This window comes from Ochotona princeps, chromosome 28 (genome assembly GCF_030435755.1).
Source record: "Ochotona princeps isolate mOchPri1 chromosome 28, mOchPri1.hap1, whole genome shotgun sequence".
Classification (NCBI taxonomy): domain Eukaryota; kingdom Metazoa; phylum Chordata; class Mammalia; order Lagomorpha; family Ochotonidae; genus Ochotona; species Ochotona princeps.
The window spans coordinates 2,027,819-2,044,577 of record NC_080859.1 but is presented as its reverse complement, the minus strand read 5'-3'; the positions used below and the strand labels follow the sequence as shown (position 1 = coordinate 2,044,577).

Sequence of the window (16,759 nt, the reverse complement as noted above, 5' to 3'; positions counted from 1 at the left end):
AGCTGATTTCTCATTTCTTAAACTTAAAAAATTATTTTCTTACCTCTCTATTATGCTGAGTCAAATGGCTTCCTAGAGCACCAAGATACAAAACAGAAGAACTAACTTTGAAAACTGAGGTATTGGGGTTGGCACTGGGGTGCAGTGCAACTCCAGCATTCCACACTGGATCAGCAGTTCAAGTTCTCGCCACTCTACTTCTGACCCAGCTCACTGATTATGTGCCTGATAAAGCAGCCAATGACAAGCCTGAAGACCTGGGCCCCTGCTTCAGGGTGGGAGACAAGGGTGGAGTTCCTGGTGCCTGGCTTCCACCTGGCCCAGGCTCAGCCATGGCAGTCACACAGGGAGTGAACGAGCAGACTTAGCTATGTTAGACAGTTCATCATTTAAAAGAAATGTGTATTTCTCTATAAAGTAGTAAAACTTTTTTTTTTGCTCAAATCGCATCGTTTCTGCTTTCTTGAAATGTGTATCTGTGCAGGAACAATCAGACAGCAATAACATAACAGGTCACAGAGACGCCACCCCAGGACTGCTGTCCCTGAGCAAGCCTGGGACTGAGCTAGCACTCTGCATGCTTCCTGGGACAGCTGCAGACGCAGGACTGTTAACACCTAACAGACAGGACCAGGACTGGCAGAGGATGTCAGCAGTCTGTCATGTAGGAGAGCTCAGTGAACAGGAAGATGGACACAGACAGGGGCAGTGAGGCTGTTAATACCAGAACTTACTAAACAAGACCTCTGCTCCAAGCACGACCTATTCTGCTGCCATTTCCCCAGAAGCTCAGCCCAAGAGGATCTCACCCAGCACAGGATTCTAAGAGGGATTTTCAAAGAAGTGTTTGCCAAAACAGAACAGCCTTCTAGGCTTATTACTCTTTGCATGCTGAAAAATGTAGCTCTCCCTACACCAAAAGTTACTTTTTAAACAATAAAATAGTAAACACACCATAATTATGTCTGACCTTTCAGAGTCAGCCAGTGAATAATAAGCATGACAGGGGTACACTGCACCGACTGTTTTGCAGGGTGGGTGGGTGCTGTGACACAGTGTGTTAAGCCCTACTGGATGCTTACATCCTGTACCACTGGGAGTCCCAGTTTCTTGAACCTGGGTACGCAGCACATTATGGCCTAAGCTTTGTGACTCCCTGCCATCCAGGAAGAAGATCCAGATGGAGTTTCCTGTTTCTGGTTTGAGCCTGGCCAATCCACAGCTGTTGTACGATTTTGGGTAAATTAATGGATGGAAGAGCACTCTGTGCCTTTCAAGTAAGAAAACAAACCTTTAGTAGAGTTCGGGTTGTCTCCAGTCCTGTGCTTTCTGATGCTTCATTTTTCATAATATCTAAGTAGAATATAAAGACGAATTCCCAACTATACTTCAACCTCGTTGTAATAGTTCTTCACAGTAGCACAAATTAGTTTTTACAAGAAGGAAAGGGAGAGATTTCAAAAGGTTTTTGCGATCATGTTTTCTGGTAGATGAGCCAGAGCCTGAGACATCCCCATCCCAGCAGGAGACTATTCGTGAGTATTTTGCCTGTGTCCATTCCAGCTGACGTCTGCAATGATCAGAGACTCATTTACATTTTCGATGCATCACGTCAACTATATTGACTGTATTCTGTGTGATTTGATAAAAGCTGATCATCGGGCTCGGCAGCGTGGCCTGGTGGCTGAGGTCCTCGCCTTGATCCCATAAGGCCGCTGGTTCTAATCCCGGCAGCTCCACTTCCTCTCTATCTCTCCTCCTCTCGGTATATCTGACTTTGTAATAAAAATAAAAAAAATAAAAAAAAAAAAGGCTGATCATCCAGGGCCAGCACTGTAGCAAAGCAACGTCAAGCTGCTGCACCCCTCAGGGGTCTGGCTGGTGCCCAGACATGCCACTTGCCTCCCCTGTCAATGGCCTGGGAAAGGAAGCAGACTGTGGTCCTTGCGGCCAGCCAGGGGATGAAAAAGCAGACACACTCTCCCAAATAAAAAATTACATCATTAAAAAAACTGATCATTCAAGCTGAATATCTTTTCCTTTGTCATGTGATCATTTCCCAAGTTTAGAAAACAGCTCTTCCTATAAATGTATGAAACAGACACAAAGAAAGGCTGGCCAAATATTCCGGCAAAGAACTTTAATATTACTTCCAAAGAAAACCAGAGAACACAGATGACTATGAAGGAAAACAGGAAAGGAGGGACTGTGAGACAAGGAGACAGAACTCTGGAGTGAGAACATTTGAAAACTGGGAAGGAAACAGAAGAATTCATATGGGATCCAAATATGTTCATCGTGTTACTGAGGCTTCTCTAAACTCAAAATAAGATTGAATCTTTTTCTGGCAGGCACAATTCTTCCTTGAACATCTCCAAATAATCTCAGCAGGATCCTTAATACTACGCACACAAGAAGAGTATACCAATGGTACCTTTTATGGTGTATGGCTTGACAAGAATGAATGAAAGATAAAAACATTACTCATTTACTCAACTTCTCTATTTAGTTCCCCTTCTTCTCAAAATATGAATCTACTGGGCTAACTAACTAAACACTAGGAATCTGTACTTTAAAGTAACAGGAAGAAAACTGGAATAAGGCCAAATAGACCACAACCAATTGAGTATTCTGAGCCCCAACCATGAGTACCACACACAGGATTTCATCCTTAACACCAACCAAGCAGACGACCCACCAGCATCCCAATTAAGTACTAGTTTTCCAACAAAGTGTATGGAACACTGAAATGTTCTACAGGCCTGCACAGAAACCATTATTATATACTTAGCCTTATGTTCATATGAATACTGAATACAATAAATCCACATACACTTGACTACAATATATAATAATGTATAAGAAACACTTACTGGGTAAATTTTTTGGAGGGATGGAAGGATGGGTTCAGGTAAGGCTATAAAAAGAAAAAATTCAAAGCTTCTGTAATTCACATGATTCATTTACAATGAATAATTTGCCAGCTATATCCAAGATAGGGTTTGTGCTATAATGCAACAGTTTCCATATATTTCCTGAGATTAACTATAACCCATTAAAATGCAAATTCAGTTGATGGCTGTGCTAATGAACTGCAAACAGTCTGCTGGAAACAAAGGTCTCTCACACGGTTCAGAATAACAGACACAAGTCATTTGGTCCAACATCAAAAACACAGACAAAACAAGCAAGACAGGTTGTTCAGATATCCAACAGACACTATTAAGGGGGATATAACTATTAAAAAAACCCCACAATTTGACAAGTAGAGTTCAGTGAGACTGTATGACAAGACAATTCAATCGCAATAGGCCCTTCAGTTTTAAATGCCCACTAATAACACCAAATTCAGAATTCCAGGAAAAGATCCAGTGAATCAAACAAAGCTGAAAAGATATGTTCAGATTCATTGACACATCATAAAAGAATTCCTCGGCATTTAGAATGTCTCTAAACCGAGACATATGACACTCTATTATAAAACACTGTATATAAAGGATTCGTTATCTTCTTGTTAGCTACCAACTTTGTCTTGATTCCCCATCTTTCAACAAATCCAATCTTCTTAAATGCATTACCAGTAATTTCATTATCATAATTATGTAATAAATCACACGAAGGCAGTGTGACATATTCACAATATAACTATAAGATACTATGGATCCCATATGGTATTCAAATTAACACATTTTCAAGATTTCTCCAGTATTAAAGACAACAGTCATATGATAAGCTTTGTATTTAAAATAAAAAATTATGTAACAGCAACAAAACAATAATTCATTATTCAGCAAAAAATGACCTTTGTAACATATTATAAATACACATTTTATGTATTCAACACACATGTATTATATATACACTTGTATTATATATGTATCTATACACACATGTATTTTATATATCTATACACACATGTATTTTGCGTGTCATACACACATGTATTATATGTATCTATACACATGTATTTTATATATAAGTGTCTACACACATGCATTTATATATGTATCTATACACATGTATTACAAATGTGTCCATACACACATGTGTTACACATGTATCTATACATGTGTATAATATGTATATGTGCATGTCCATGTGTGTATATCCACTGCATACATGCACATAACACATATCCTCAACTCTTTATACAATTTACACAAGAGTGCAAATTTCTACTGCATAGAAAATAGTAGGATGCTTGTTTAAATTCCCAGTCTGCACCATATTTCATGCCCAAGTCTGTAAAAGTCTGTTACACTGTGCTATAACAGCTGAAACTATCAGAGGAAAGCAGTCACTCGTCACTTCCCAGAGCAATGCTTAGGAAGTTAAGAGATTGTAGCAGAAGGCTTCCAAAAGTCAAGGCAAAGTAAATATTGCAAAAGAGTTATGCATAGCTTTCAGGATTTTTTTTACACCAAAGCTACCTTTTAACTCTACTTTTCAAGAACTTTGTGAAGCATCCAACATTTTCATTGCAAGTTATTAACACTTTTTAATGGTTTTATAATAATTTTCATAATATAGAATTGTAAAGTTATAGAAAATTAGTTTACTTAAAATACAAATTTCTTGGAACTAGAACTGTGGCATAGTAAGTTAAACCAACACTTGCACATTGGCATTCCCTGTCTACTTTGCTAAGCATCCTGGGAAGGCAGCATGTGATGGCCCCAGCTCCCAAGAAGCTTGCTACGATTGTGGGCCTGGCAGTAGCAGGGATGACTCAAATACTGGGAGGCACAGACTCAGTTCTAGACCGCAGGTATTTGGTGAAGGAGCTAGTGAATGACAGTGCTGTCTCCCTCTTCCCTTAGCACAAGCTCAACTCCTAACCACTGAAATTTATCCTAAGAGATGCTTTTTCCATAGAGAGGATCTGTTTCCTTCCTCCATTCAAGGTTGAAAAAATACTGAAACATTAAAGGAGCCAGCACAGTAGCTCAACAATCTAATTCTCTGCCTGTACGCACTGCCATTAGTATGAAAACTACACAGACACTGGAAGTTAGTATGTTTGTCAATACATAACGTCAAATAGTTCACATTTTACATACATATTTTATAAGAAATTCGAATTCACAAGAGGACAGAGTTCACTAAAACAAAAAATCGAAAGTGGTATATTTCAGATTTCAATTGTAAAACTCAGAATGCCTGGTAACACACACTGCAACATCTGAATGGTCAGCAACATGCTTCGCATCTTTTTAAAGGGCAAGTCCATCACTGTGCTCCCCAACCCTCATGATTTTCACTGTGTTCCCATGGAATGAACAAATGAATAACAGTCAAGGGTACTTCCAAAAGTTGATGGAAAATGGAATAAAAACTTTATTTTAGTACAAAAAAAATAAATAAATAAAAAACCCATACATTTGAAGGGACTACAATGAATATGGAAGATCTCTGTCTCTCTTACTCTGTCTCCTTTTACTTGAAAGGAAAATGAAAATAAGTAAACTAAAAAATTCTTAACTTTTTTGTAAAGGATACAATCTAACCACAGGGGTGGCTCACGGTAATGAAACTTCTTTCAACAAGAAAATCATTTCATTCCTTTCTCAAGTGAAAACTACAAACCATGCTGGATGCCTTGTGGGCCTATTCCCTTGGCTTCTGAATCTCATCTGTATCAAGATAGTTGGTCCACTAAAGAATAGTTTTGGGACACAAAGTAGACACAGACAAACTGTCAAAAATAAAACACAATGAAACCATTCAAAACAACAACATAGAAATAGTTTCATGGACCTTAAAAAGGATGTAGAGAGTCAGCAGAGAAGACATAATGATACAGTTTAATAGCATTTCACTTACAAAGTGTGGGAAAAGCAGAATCCTACTTACTCTGTAAATAGTGCAAAACCATCAATACAAGACTGTAGCTGTTTAAAGTACCACGGCTGGCATCATTTATATCATGGTGACTGGCCCACTTCTTAATCACCAGTACTAACGGACGGACTCGGTTCTCAACTGGAAGTAAAATTAAAAGCTAAAAATGGTAAGAAGATAATCACAGTTTCTTTAAAACTTTATTTTCTAATTTCACACCAATAAAAGATCAATGCCGCTGTGTGTACGAAACACTATGTACTATAAGTGCTTTCTTATTTCTGAAAGTCACAGAGGTTACCCTTAAAAAACTATCACTTACTAAGATCCTCAATTTTACCTCTAACTGTGGTAGTGAAAGATTTTAATGTAGCAACACACTATACAAACAATAAAATAAGATACACTGACCTTAAACACAACCAAAAAAATCCTATTTACTACAAACATCTTTAAAAAAAATGAATGAAGGAAAAACAGAAGCTGATAACTTACGGTATGCATAAGTTCTGAGAAGGAATGTGTTTCTTATTCCAGCAATATTGTTTACATTCAAGTCAAACTCCACACAACTATTAAAAGAAAACAGAAAAAAGAGAGGACAAGCTTTAGCTGAAGTGCAAACAGCCTCTCCTCCCTAGTAACCACATCAACGCCATCGACCCAACAGCGCAGCACAGCACCACACGAAGGCCCTGGACCTGTGCTCTACACGGCTGAGGCCACTACGTGATGTGGTGACCGGGCAGGCTCCAGTTTTCTCAAAAGATTTTTTGACAATCATGTGGTCCTTTCCACATAAACAGATTATGCAACCAAAAACACTTCTTTCTGGACAAGTTGTCCCACAAAGTTACATATTCCCAAGTAATTTGGAACTATAGATAACATTATATATGCTAAAACAATAGGAATAGAGCCAATTAAAATATAGGCTTTTAAAAAAACCTATCTATACACTATATTCCTTCTTAAAAAGCTGGTAAATTATACTACCATGTCAAATTTAGCTCAAGCAATTAACAGAAAGGGCCCCTTTTTCAGAAACCACAAGGAGAGGAAGACGTGGCAATGCATGAGGAGGTGTGCAGCAAACCCTGAAGCTTCACGACAGTGATGAGAACTCCTCCAAGAGCAACACAGCACAAAATGCAACTTCAGAGAGCTTGCGGAAAGTAAAACCAAGATAGGCTTACTTCAGGGTTAAAAAAAAAAAAAAAAACTTTGAAAACCATGCACAACTTTTTCATAACACTCACTTTAATAAACTTTTGAAGGCCCCTCATACGATTTCAAAATTTGCACCAAAATAAACTTAGTATTATTAATTTTTAAAAAAGAAAAGACAATGTTGAGTATGCAGTGTCCAGTCAGAGTTAGAGCACTCATCCTCTGGCTCACTTCCCACATGGCTGCAGTGGACAGGGCTGCCAAGGCTGCAACTCAGTGTGGAAGGCAGCCCTGTCCAGAGCGTAAGGCACCGGGCCACAGCGCCTGCCCCTGAAATGGTTACTTCCAGATAACACGCAACCAGCACTTTAGAAAGCTGGGTGATAACTACCAAACCTCATTACAAACGGAAGGATTACTTGACATTGACATAAGTCAATTACACTTATCCCCATATTCTGTGAGGCTCAATGTCTTCTGAACACTAAATTTTTCAATGAAAATGCTGCCTAAAACACACACTTAACAAAACACCTTTCAATAGCTTATATCCACAATATTTGAAATTTACTATTTGTTTTCCTTTTGGGAGAGAACCAAACAAATCTGACAATCTTGGCATTATCCCTGCATTTTAATAAAAACGAATGGATACAGCTAAAGTCCTCGCTTTGCATGCCTAGGATCCCATATGGGCGCCAGTTCGTATCCCAGCTGCTCCACTTCCATCCAGCTCCCTGTCTGTGGCCTGGGAAAGCAGGTGAAGATGGCTCAAGAACTTGGGACTCCTGGCTCCTGGCTGTGGATCAGCTCAGCACCAGCCATTGTGGTTACTTGGGGAGTGAACCAGGAGTTGGCAACCACTTGTGGAATGAACAGATGGAAGAGCTATCTCCAAATCTGCTTTTCAAATAAATAAAATAAATCCTTACACACACACACAGAAACAAGTCTGTAATTAACATTATCCCCCAAAATGTGATTTTTAACCTTTAAAAACATCCAAAGTACTACTTAAAATACTAGTTTTGGAAATACAAGAAAGTAATCCAAACTAGGGAATGAGTTTTAATCATGAACTGTTTATAGTAATTAAAAACTAAAAATGCATGTTCAAAAGTGCAGGAACTGATTAAGATAATTTATTCATTCGATGGCACAGAAAAGCACTTAATGACATAATCAAGGGCTCCTAATATATGCTTAAACAAAAAGATCCCAATTTTATTTTTAAAAGACCTTGTACATTTATATGCATAGAAGACACTGGAAAATTTAAACCACAATGCTAACATCTGTTATCTTTGAGTCTTAGAGAAGTGGAGGGGTTTGTGCATCTCTGTGTTTTATGGCTTTTACAAATATGAAAAGATGCCTATAAAAACACTTAACAATTTTTGTATAAAAATCTTAAATACAAAAAGAATAGATTTATCTATTACCACTTGCTTGTAAAATTAACCACAATTATAATTAGGTAATATTTTAATTTTCAGTCTATCTTATCTTCTGTTGTACCTTTGGGTGTCAGTAAACTACAACATCTAACTGGCAACAATACAAGAAACATGCCTAGATGAGCAGAAGGAAAGGCTTGAGCCACGCATTAATGTTTGTCTGAAGCACAGATAATACAGTCAGTCAATTTGCAAAATTCACAGTGACACTGAGTAAAGTGAAGATCAGCTACTGTGGCTAGGCACACGGTGCTCAGGTGTCCATCACTACGGAACCTGCCTTGCACTGTGCTTTTGTTTAAAGCCATCTGACTCAGTGGACGTGCAGCTGATTCATTAACAGTGAACTCAAGGTCAATAATGCTACAAGCAAAGTCTGAGTGAAGCTCATCTAGCACCCATGCTCTCCCAGGCACATCAGGGAGTCTGACAGTACCTCAGGACTAACGACGCTCCAAGGAGGACATCTGCTTGCAATAGCAAGGCTGAGGCCAGAGGCGAACAAGAGGCCGTGCCCAGCCCTGGCCCGGACTACGCTTGTTAGGCAACTGAAAAAACGGGTAGGAAACGCTAGGATGATTCAACTGGTTAACCCTCCATCTGAAAACGCCGACAGCCCATATGGGTGCCAGTTTGTGTCCTGGGGGCTCCACTTTCCATCCAGCACCCTATTTGAGGCCTGGGAAAGAGGCGAAGGGTGGCCCAAGTCCTTGGGGCCCTGCACCCACATGGCAGATCTAGAAGAAACTCCTGGCTTTGAATCAGCTCAGTTCTGGCCACTGAAGCCATTTAGGGAGCAAACAAGCAGATCGGAAGGTCTGTCTGTTCTCTTTGTAAACCTGCCTTTCCAATTAAATGTGTATTATATCTACGATTCTATTATTTTCAAGAAGGTCAGAACCCAGGTTGGTAGGTTACCTAGAAAAATATCAATTTGGACATAAAGTAAGCATGTTTTGTGGAGTGGTTTTAAATCCCCATTGTTTCAGATATCATATGATCTTTCACTAAAATGAAACCTAAGGGGTGAGCGCCTAGCCTAGCAGCTCATGTGGTCATGACCCACTCAGGGCGCATGGTCCAACACCCGCTTCTGGCTCCTGACTCCTATCCTTGCTAACGCAGACCCTGGAAGCAGTGGCGCCAGCTCAAGGCCCGGGGTTCCTGTCACAGATGTGCTCTGTCCTCCCACCTGCCGCCCAGCCCCCACTCCTGCAGACAGTGAAGACACAGACGTGCACTCTCCCCCTCTTACCAGGGAAAGAGCTACTTTATGTATATGAAAAAGAAAAACAGCCTTTGTTTTAATCATAACTCTATTTGCAATAAATCTTAGTACACATATCAAATGTTATGTTAAGATTTATTCTTGAGAATGTATTACAAACTCAAAAGAAATCATTCAAGAGCCCAAAATATAAATGTGTATATATATTCACTAAATTAGATAGCCTCAAATACTCAAAATGTCATGTGGAATAACTTAGTTAAGCATGAGGAAAGTTACTGAAACTTTTTAAAATAGAATTTTCAAATGATTTATTCAAAAGAGAGAGGAAGAAACACAGAGAGTCACTGTTCTATGCTATGCTCTGTCAGTTTACTCCCAACATGGTCACAAAGGCCAAGTCCCGGCCAGGCTGAGGTCAGAAGCCAGGGACTTCTTGTGGGTCATCTTCAACCGCTTCTCCTGGCCAGCACAAGGGAGCTGGATCAGAAGTGGAGCAGCAAGGACTAGAACTTGCCCCCATATGGAATGCTGGTGGCACAGGCAGCATTATTACCTGCTACGCCACAACACCAATCCCTAAAAATGCTATTGCAAAGATCAATTCAAGTGACCTGTAAAAACTGGCAAAGATAAGTTACTGAGATGTAATACATATCTCTTAATTATCTGTTTCAGATGAATACCCAAAAAAAAAAACAACCTACAGCAACTGAAAAAAACAGACTGCATGGAACCAGCATTGTAGCAAAACTAGTTAAGCCTCCACCTGTGACACCAGCATACTATATGATGCTGGTCGAAGCCCCGGCTGCTCCACTTCTGATTTAGCTCCCTGCTAGTGCACCTGGGAAAGCAGCATGGTTCAAGTGCTTGGGCCCCTGCACCCATGTGGGAGATCCAGAAGTTCCTGGCTTCAGTCTGGCTCAGCCTTAAGATCTCTCACCCTCTCTTCTCTTTCTCTCACTCTGTGTCTCTTCTTCTCTCTTAACTTTGCAAAGGAATCAAGGAATGAAGGGAGGAAGGGAGGAAAGGAGGGAGGGAGGGAGGAAGGCTGGGAGGAAGGGAGAAAGGGAGGGAGGGAGGGAGGAAGGGAGAAAGGGAGGGAGGGAGGGAGGAAGGGAGGGAGGGAGGGAGTTAAGTCACTACTCACCTGACTTTATCCCTGAACTTGACGATGGGCACTTTTGCACGAATCAGCTGAGGTCTCTCAATGTAGCCAGCTGAAGGATAAAGACAAAGTGAACATCTGCAAACACTTCTCAAGCTCACTGTTCCCGATGCACAGTGTGGAAAACAGAATTTTACTAAGCTACAACAGTTTAAAAATGTCTTTGCGCAATAAAGCAAAAAAGTGAGATTCTAAATCCTTATGAGATTGGAAGGTCCAGTAATACCACTTACAGGCCTTCATCTTAATGTTCTTTCTAGGTTCTGATAGGTAGGTATCTATGAAGGTCATCAAAACATTTTAAGAGACAACAAATCTGCAAGCGAGGAGCATGGTAATAGCTGAATTCTGGATGACACACAGATCCAGCAGCCACAGAAAACATACTTAGAACCCTAAACACTGACTTCAACACTGGACAGAGACACATTTAAGTATTACCTATAAGAAAAAAAAAAATGTTTATTCTGACTTCAAATATATGTTCATTGTAGAAATTAGGAAAATACAGAAAAGTGTTCTTGTTTTTTTAAAGATTTTATGTCTTTCAAAAGCAGAGTTACAGAGAGAGGGAGAAGCAGAAAGAGAGCTCCCATCTGCTGGTTCATTTCCCAAACAACTGCAACAGCCAGAGCTACACTGGTCCAATGGCAGGAACCAACAGCTTTTTCTAGGTCTCCCACCAGGGAGCAGGGGTCCAAACACTTGGGCCATCCTTCACCACTTTTCCAGGAACATCAGTAGGGAGTGTAACAGCCAAGTCTTAACTGGGCAGCTCCAGCCCCAGAAATGCAGCTTTCAAAACTCTGCAAAGCTTCCCTAAACAAGTAACTGCCTATTTTTTGATAACAGAAAAATACTTTCTAGAGCAGAAAACTAGGATTTTTCTGTTGCTTTTTGACACCACAATCATAAATGTATCAATCTTCAAAATAAAGCAAGATTAGGTAATTAAAGTTTCCAGTGCCCATACTAAAAGGGGAATACCCAGGGCTGCCTGCAGCGCCGCCACACTTCAGCAGACGGCCAGGGGGAGCCCAGCTGCTCTGCCCCCAGCCCAACCCCTGCCAAAGACGGGCCAAGTGCTAGAGTACCCTGCCACCCGTGCGGGAGCTCAGACGATGAGTTCCAGGCTTCTGGCTTTGGCCACTGCAGCCATCTGAAGAGCGAACCAGCAGAGAATCTCCCTCTCCGATTCTGTCACCCTGACATTCAAACACACACACAAACACAAAGTCTTTAGAAAAACAGTAAGTTAGGAAGAAGGGAAATCTTAATTTGAATTAGATGATCCCTAAGTCTTCCCATTTTAAATATTGTTTAGTCTAATAATGGCTATTATAAACCCACTGAGGGTATAAATTACTCCATTTCACGTGCAAGAAGTCCAATGACACCAATTACTAAAAATCCAATGAAATAATCATTATTTCTACCCTACAGCAGATAAAAGTTGTTCAAGCGCAGTAACTTCTCAGTGTATATTCCAGGTCAAAATTTTATATATATTGAATGCTTGTCAAAAATAAATGGACAAATGTCCTTCCAATATAGCATAGCCAGTGTGACTCCCAACTTTCTCCAATACTCTATGCAAGTACAAAATGAATTGAGATGGCTTAACTTATGGGTTTAAGTCTATTTAGAGTCCTCCTATTCAAATAAATTCTTACAATAAAGTAATCTAAGTGAACAATTTTGCTTTATGTGGGAGTAATACTGTTCGGCGATCTTATTTTTTTCAGTAAGCAACAATACATATCATTGCAAACTGTAGATAAAATCTCCCATCCAATACCTACAAGTCCTAATCTGTGTCACTCCTTGGGCTTTCACAGACACTCTGACAGAACTATTCATTCAGACTTAAGCTGTCCACTAACAGTCCATAACTTTGCAAGAAATAGAACTAAAGATTATTTATCTCTAAACCTCCTCTTGCATTAACTTGATATTCTACAAGTAATTTCAACAGACAGAGCAAAAACTGGTTATGTCTTTTAATCCAAAGCTAAAAAGAACTCATTTGTGGGAATAAAAGTATCCATATTCAATCTATCTTGATTAGAAAATAAGTTTTAAGAAGAATGTGACAGACACTTTAAATAAGCGATTAGGTCCAATGACTTCAGCGCGCGGCAGTGAGACTTACAGAGCCTGGTACAGAAGTGCTTGTGGACTAAGGTGAGTATGTGCCGTGCTTCGGTCTTCTGGTTTACCTGAAAAAACACGGAGAGGTTAGAAACTCTGCTCCTTCATCAGCCTGCCAAGCTCAGCGCCTCACTTTCTTAAGGATCTTAACAAAAAAGAAAACATACAAAGCAAGATTTTTCTGGGAGTTATTTTTCAATTTACACTAAACCACATTGCAGAAAAAGCAACCTTAAACACTGATTTTTCATATCCACATTCTAAACCAACTCCTGGTGTGAAGCTTAAGGCAGAATTTTTCAAGAAATTCAGAAACATTCACAATTCTCATTTTCTCTCTTTAAGAAATAAATTCGAAAAAATATTGCTCTCCAGCAAAAGGAAGAGAATTTTAACTTGTAGGGCATGTTTTATTTCCCTAACTCAACTGTGACTTAAAGGGTGGATTTCACGCCTGCAGTCTGGGTGTCAGTGTATGACATTGTGATTGACACGTAACTAAGACTGAAGGATTAGAGGGCCTGCATGAGTGTGGCCTTTTTGACAGTTTTACTTCAAGCTTCACTATCAGGGCAGGCACTGGTCTGTGGACAGGGCACTGCCTGAAGCACCTGCACACACACAGAAGTGACTGAGTTCCATTCCGGACTCCAGTCCCAACTGCAAAGGCCTGCCCGTGTGAACTACAGCAGGCGCAGTGACGGCTCAGGAGTCAGGTTCCTGCACCCCGGGGATAGATCTGCACTGAGCGCCAGCCTCCACGAGGCTCACTTAGGGAAAGAACCAGTGCACGGGAGCCTTCCCTGTAGTGTCTCTGTGCCTCTCACCAAAAAAAAACCAAAACAAAATAAATACATAAATATAAAAATAAATTACATATATAGTAATATTGTTATAGCATCAAATATTGCATATTTTTTTAAAGATTTACTTATTTGAGAGGCAGAGACAAGGAGATCTTCTATCCACTGGTTCACTCTAAAACGTCATACTAGTCAGGGACGGACAGATCAAAGCTGGGAACCCAGAACCCGATCCAGGTTCCCCACACGGGTGCAGGGCCCAGGTGCACCAGCAGGGAGCTGGACTGGAAGTGGAGCTGCGAGGACATCGGACAGCATGGTCACAGACAGCGGCAACAGCCACTGGGCCACATGCCTGCCCAGAATTCCTACAACACAGAAAGGCTCCACCATGGTTATAATTTGAGTGTACTGGGTTTTGTTTTAACTTTTCCTTTTTATGATTTCAAAGCCCAACAATAGTTCATTTGTACTTGTACATAACTATTAAAATCATACAAAACGTCACTTAATCTATAGCACTGCAGAAACCTCTGCATCTTCTCAGGGCTGCTTCAGCCCATCTCACTCGGACAGAAAGGCACACACACCAGAGTACTAAATAACATAATCTGGCTGTTAAGGAAAAGAGATAAAAAACAGAAAATGTCTAAGAAAAATATACTTAATAACAATCTTATTGCGTGTGAGTATATATATAAATTTTATGAGTATGAAAGTATTTATACTTACAATAAATATACACACAACAATCTTCAAATTCCAGTGGAAACTTTATTTTTCCAAAATAAAAATTCAAATCTTAGCATTTTCAAGGGAAGAAAAGTAATATGAAAAATAACATCACTGAGGACTCAGAGGAACAGCTGAGAAAACCAGTCCCGCACGCCCTTCTCTGCTGCATCCTAACTACAACCGGCCCAAACAAAGCTCAAAGGGCACAGCTCTTTGAAATACACAAGACCACTAGACTTTAACGACTTGCAGAACTAAGTCAATGCTACAATCTGGTATGCTGATTGTGCACACGCCTTAAACAGAAAGGAAGCATTTTCTGGGTTTCTTGGAGTCATGATAAACAGAAATCTAGAGAAGCAGTGAACATGGAGCAAATCATGTCCCTCCACAGTCTTTACATGGTGTAACACAAGGACCCACTTGCAACAAGCGCTCCAGCACTTACTGGCTCTTCTTTAACAACCAGACATAAATCACCATCACTGGTCCGAGTACCAAAACCGTTTAAAGAGGATCCAACCAAAAAAAGTCTGCTTTCTGGAGAAACAGAAGAAAATTATAAGACACTACTTAAAACTTCAGTAAGAACGCATGCACAAAGGGTATCTGTAAGAGAGGGGACGTACGTGGGAACAGGAGCTGGATCTCCCGCTGCAGCTGCGTCCGACACAGTTCTTTCTTCTTCAAGTCACTGAGCTGCTGCTGACATGTTTCAAATAACTCCAGGATCTGCAGACTCAACTTGAATCCGCCACAAGACCAAAGATTTTATTCAGAAATGTAAAAGAAAGTAGTATAATATAAATTATAAATCAATTCCACTGGCAGTTCTTTAAAAATAAATATGTAATATCTTATTACTTTCTGATACAAAACTGTTAATTAGGAATAGCTAGATAATGGCTTGAAAAACTCCACTGAAATTTTAAAGGTATAATATTGAAATATGATCTGTACAATAAGCGACACCTTGTCACCGTCTATTTTGGGATGGCTTATGAGCAAACAGCAATTTTTATGTTTTTAAAGAATTATAAAAGCACATAAATAAGATTATATACAACAGTAGCCAAACTTGAGTGGCAAAGCCTAAAATGGTTCCTACCTGGCCCTTTAAAGAAGTTTGCCCAACACCTGCTATTTACACCCCGAACACCAAACGTAACAGACACGCTCATGTATAAAACAGCCACTTGATGCTTCAAACACATACCTGAACCCTGTGACAGGACACACAGCATAACTTAACTGCACTTCTGGATTTTACTGCAGTGCTTTTCAGCAGTGTACACTCCCACAGACACAAGGGAGTCTCGCTCAATAACCTGGAACTGCTCCCGCTTGGAAACTGGAAATTTCAAAATGCAGTCTTGGCTTCAAATCCCTACCCAACACTTACTTTCTTGTTACTCCATACCTGTTAGTGAGATTGACAAAAGCCCTTTTCCTCGACCTACCAAGATGGAGGTGTCATTTCCTCTCCTACGCAGCCTGCATCAGCAACACCATCCCTTGAACCAATCTATTTCATGTGCCTTAGCAACATTATCATCTTCTCATACTGTTCTGGTCCTGCAAGACCCCAATCTTCTACAAAAACCACTTTCTCTGCTTTTGCATCTAAATAGCTAAGAAACAAAACTAGCAAAAATTAAAAATCACAAAAGGAGGTCCGGCGCCATGGACTAGTAGACCGACAGTCCATCTTCAAACACCAGCATCCCATATGGGAGCAGGTTTAAGTCCTGGCTACTCCACTGTAATCCAACTTCCTGCTCATGGCCTAGGAAAGCAGTGGAGGATGGCTCAGGTCCTGGGGATCCTGTACCCGTGTGAGACACACAGAGGAAGCTCCTGGCTCTGGGCTTCAGATTGGCTCCACTCTGGCCAATGAAGCCATTTGGGGAGTGAACCTATGGATGGAAGATCTCTCTGTCCTTCCTTCTTTATGTAACTCTGTCTTTCAAAAAAATAACATAACATAACATAACATAACATAACATAACATAACATAAATCTTGCATTTAAAAAAAAGAAATCACAAATGGAATCTTTCAAATTAAGTCCATGGGCCAGTCTGACATTCTGTATTGATTACTCAGTAATTACTTCCATGTCTCTAGTCAGCCAGCACTCCCATCTTTGGTTACACCATTTCAAAAACTCTGTGACCCCCCCTCAAGTCCCCTACACTTTCACT

At 40.2% G+C, this 16,759-nt stretch overlaps 1 protein-coding gene across 2 annotated transcripts in view; it reads right to left on the bottom strand.

Annotated features, from left to right (window-relative positions):
- The window catches only part of TENT2 (terminal nucleotidyltransferase 2), a 47,472-nt gene that overhangs the window by 10,257 nt on the left and 20,456 nt on the right, over positions 1–16,759 (bottom strand). Inside the window, exons 5-11 of one of the 2 annotated variants that reach the window (XM_004586238.3) lie at positions 15,186–15,300; positions 15,005–15,096; positions 13,020–13,086; positions 10,850–10,919; positions 6,337–6,413; positions 5,854–5,982; positions 2,874–2,917 (exon numbers count right to left, since the gene is read on the bottom strand). In XM_004586238.3, coding sequence (XP_004586295.2) covers positions 2,874–2,917; positions 5,854–5,982; positions 6,337–6,413; positions 10,850–10,919; positions 13,020–13,086; positions 15,005–15,096; positions 15,186–15,300 — 594 coding nt within the window. The remainder of the gene's footprint in view (positions 1–2,873; positions 2,918–5,853; positions 5,983–6,336; positions 6,414–10,849; positions 10,920–13,019; positions 13,087–15,004; positions 15,097–15,185; positions 15,301–16,759) is intronic. The other variant, XM_058656286.1, reaches the window with a different exon arrangement.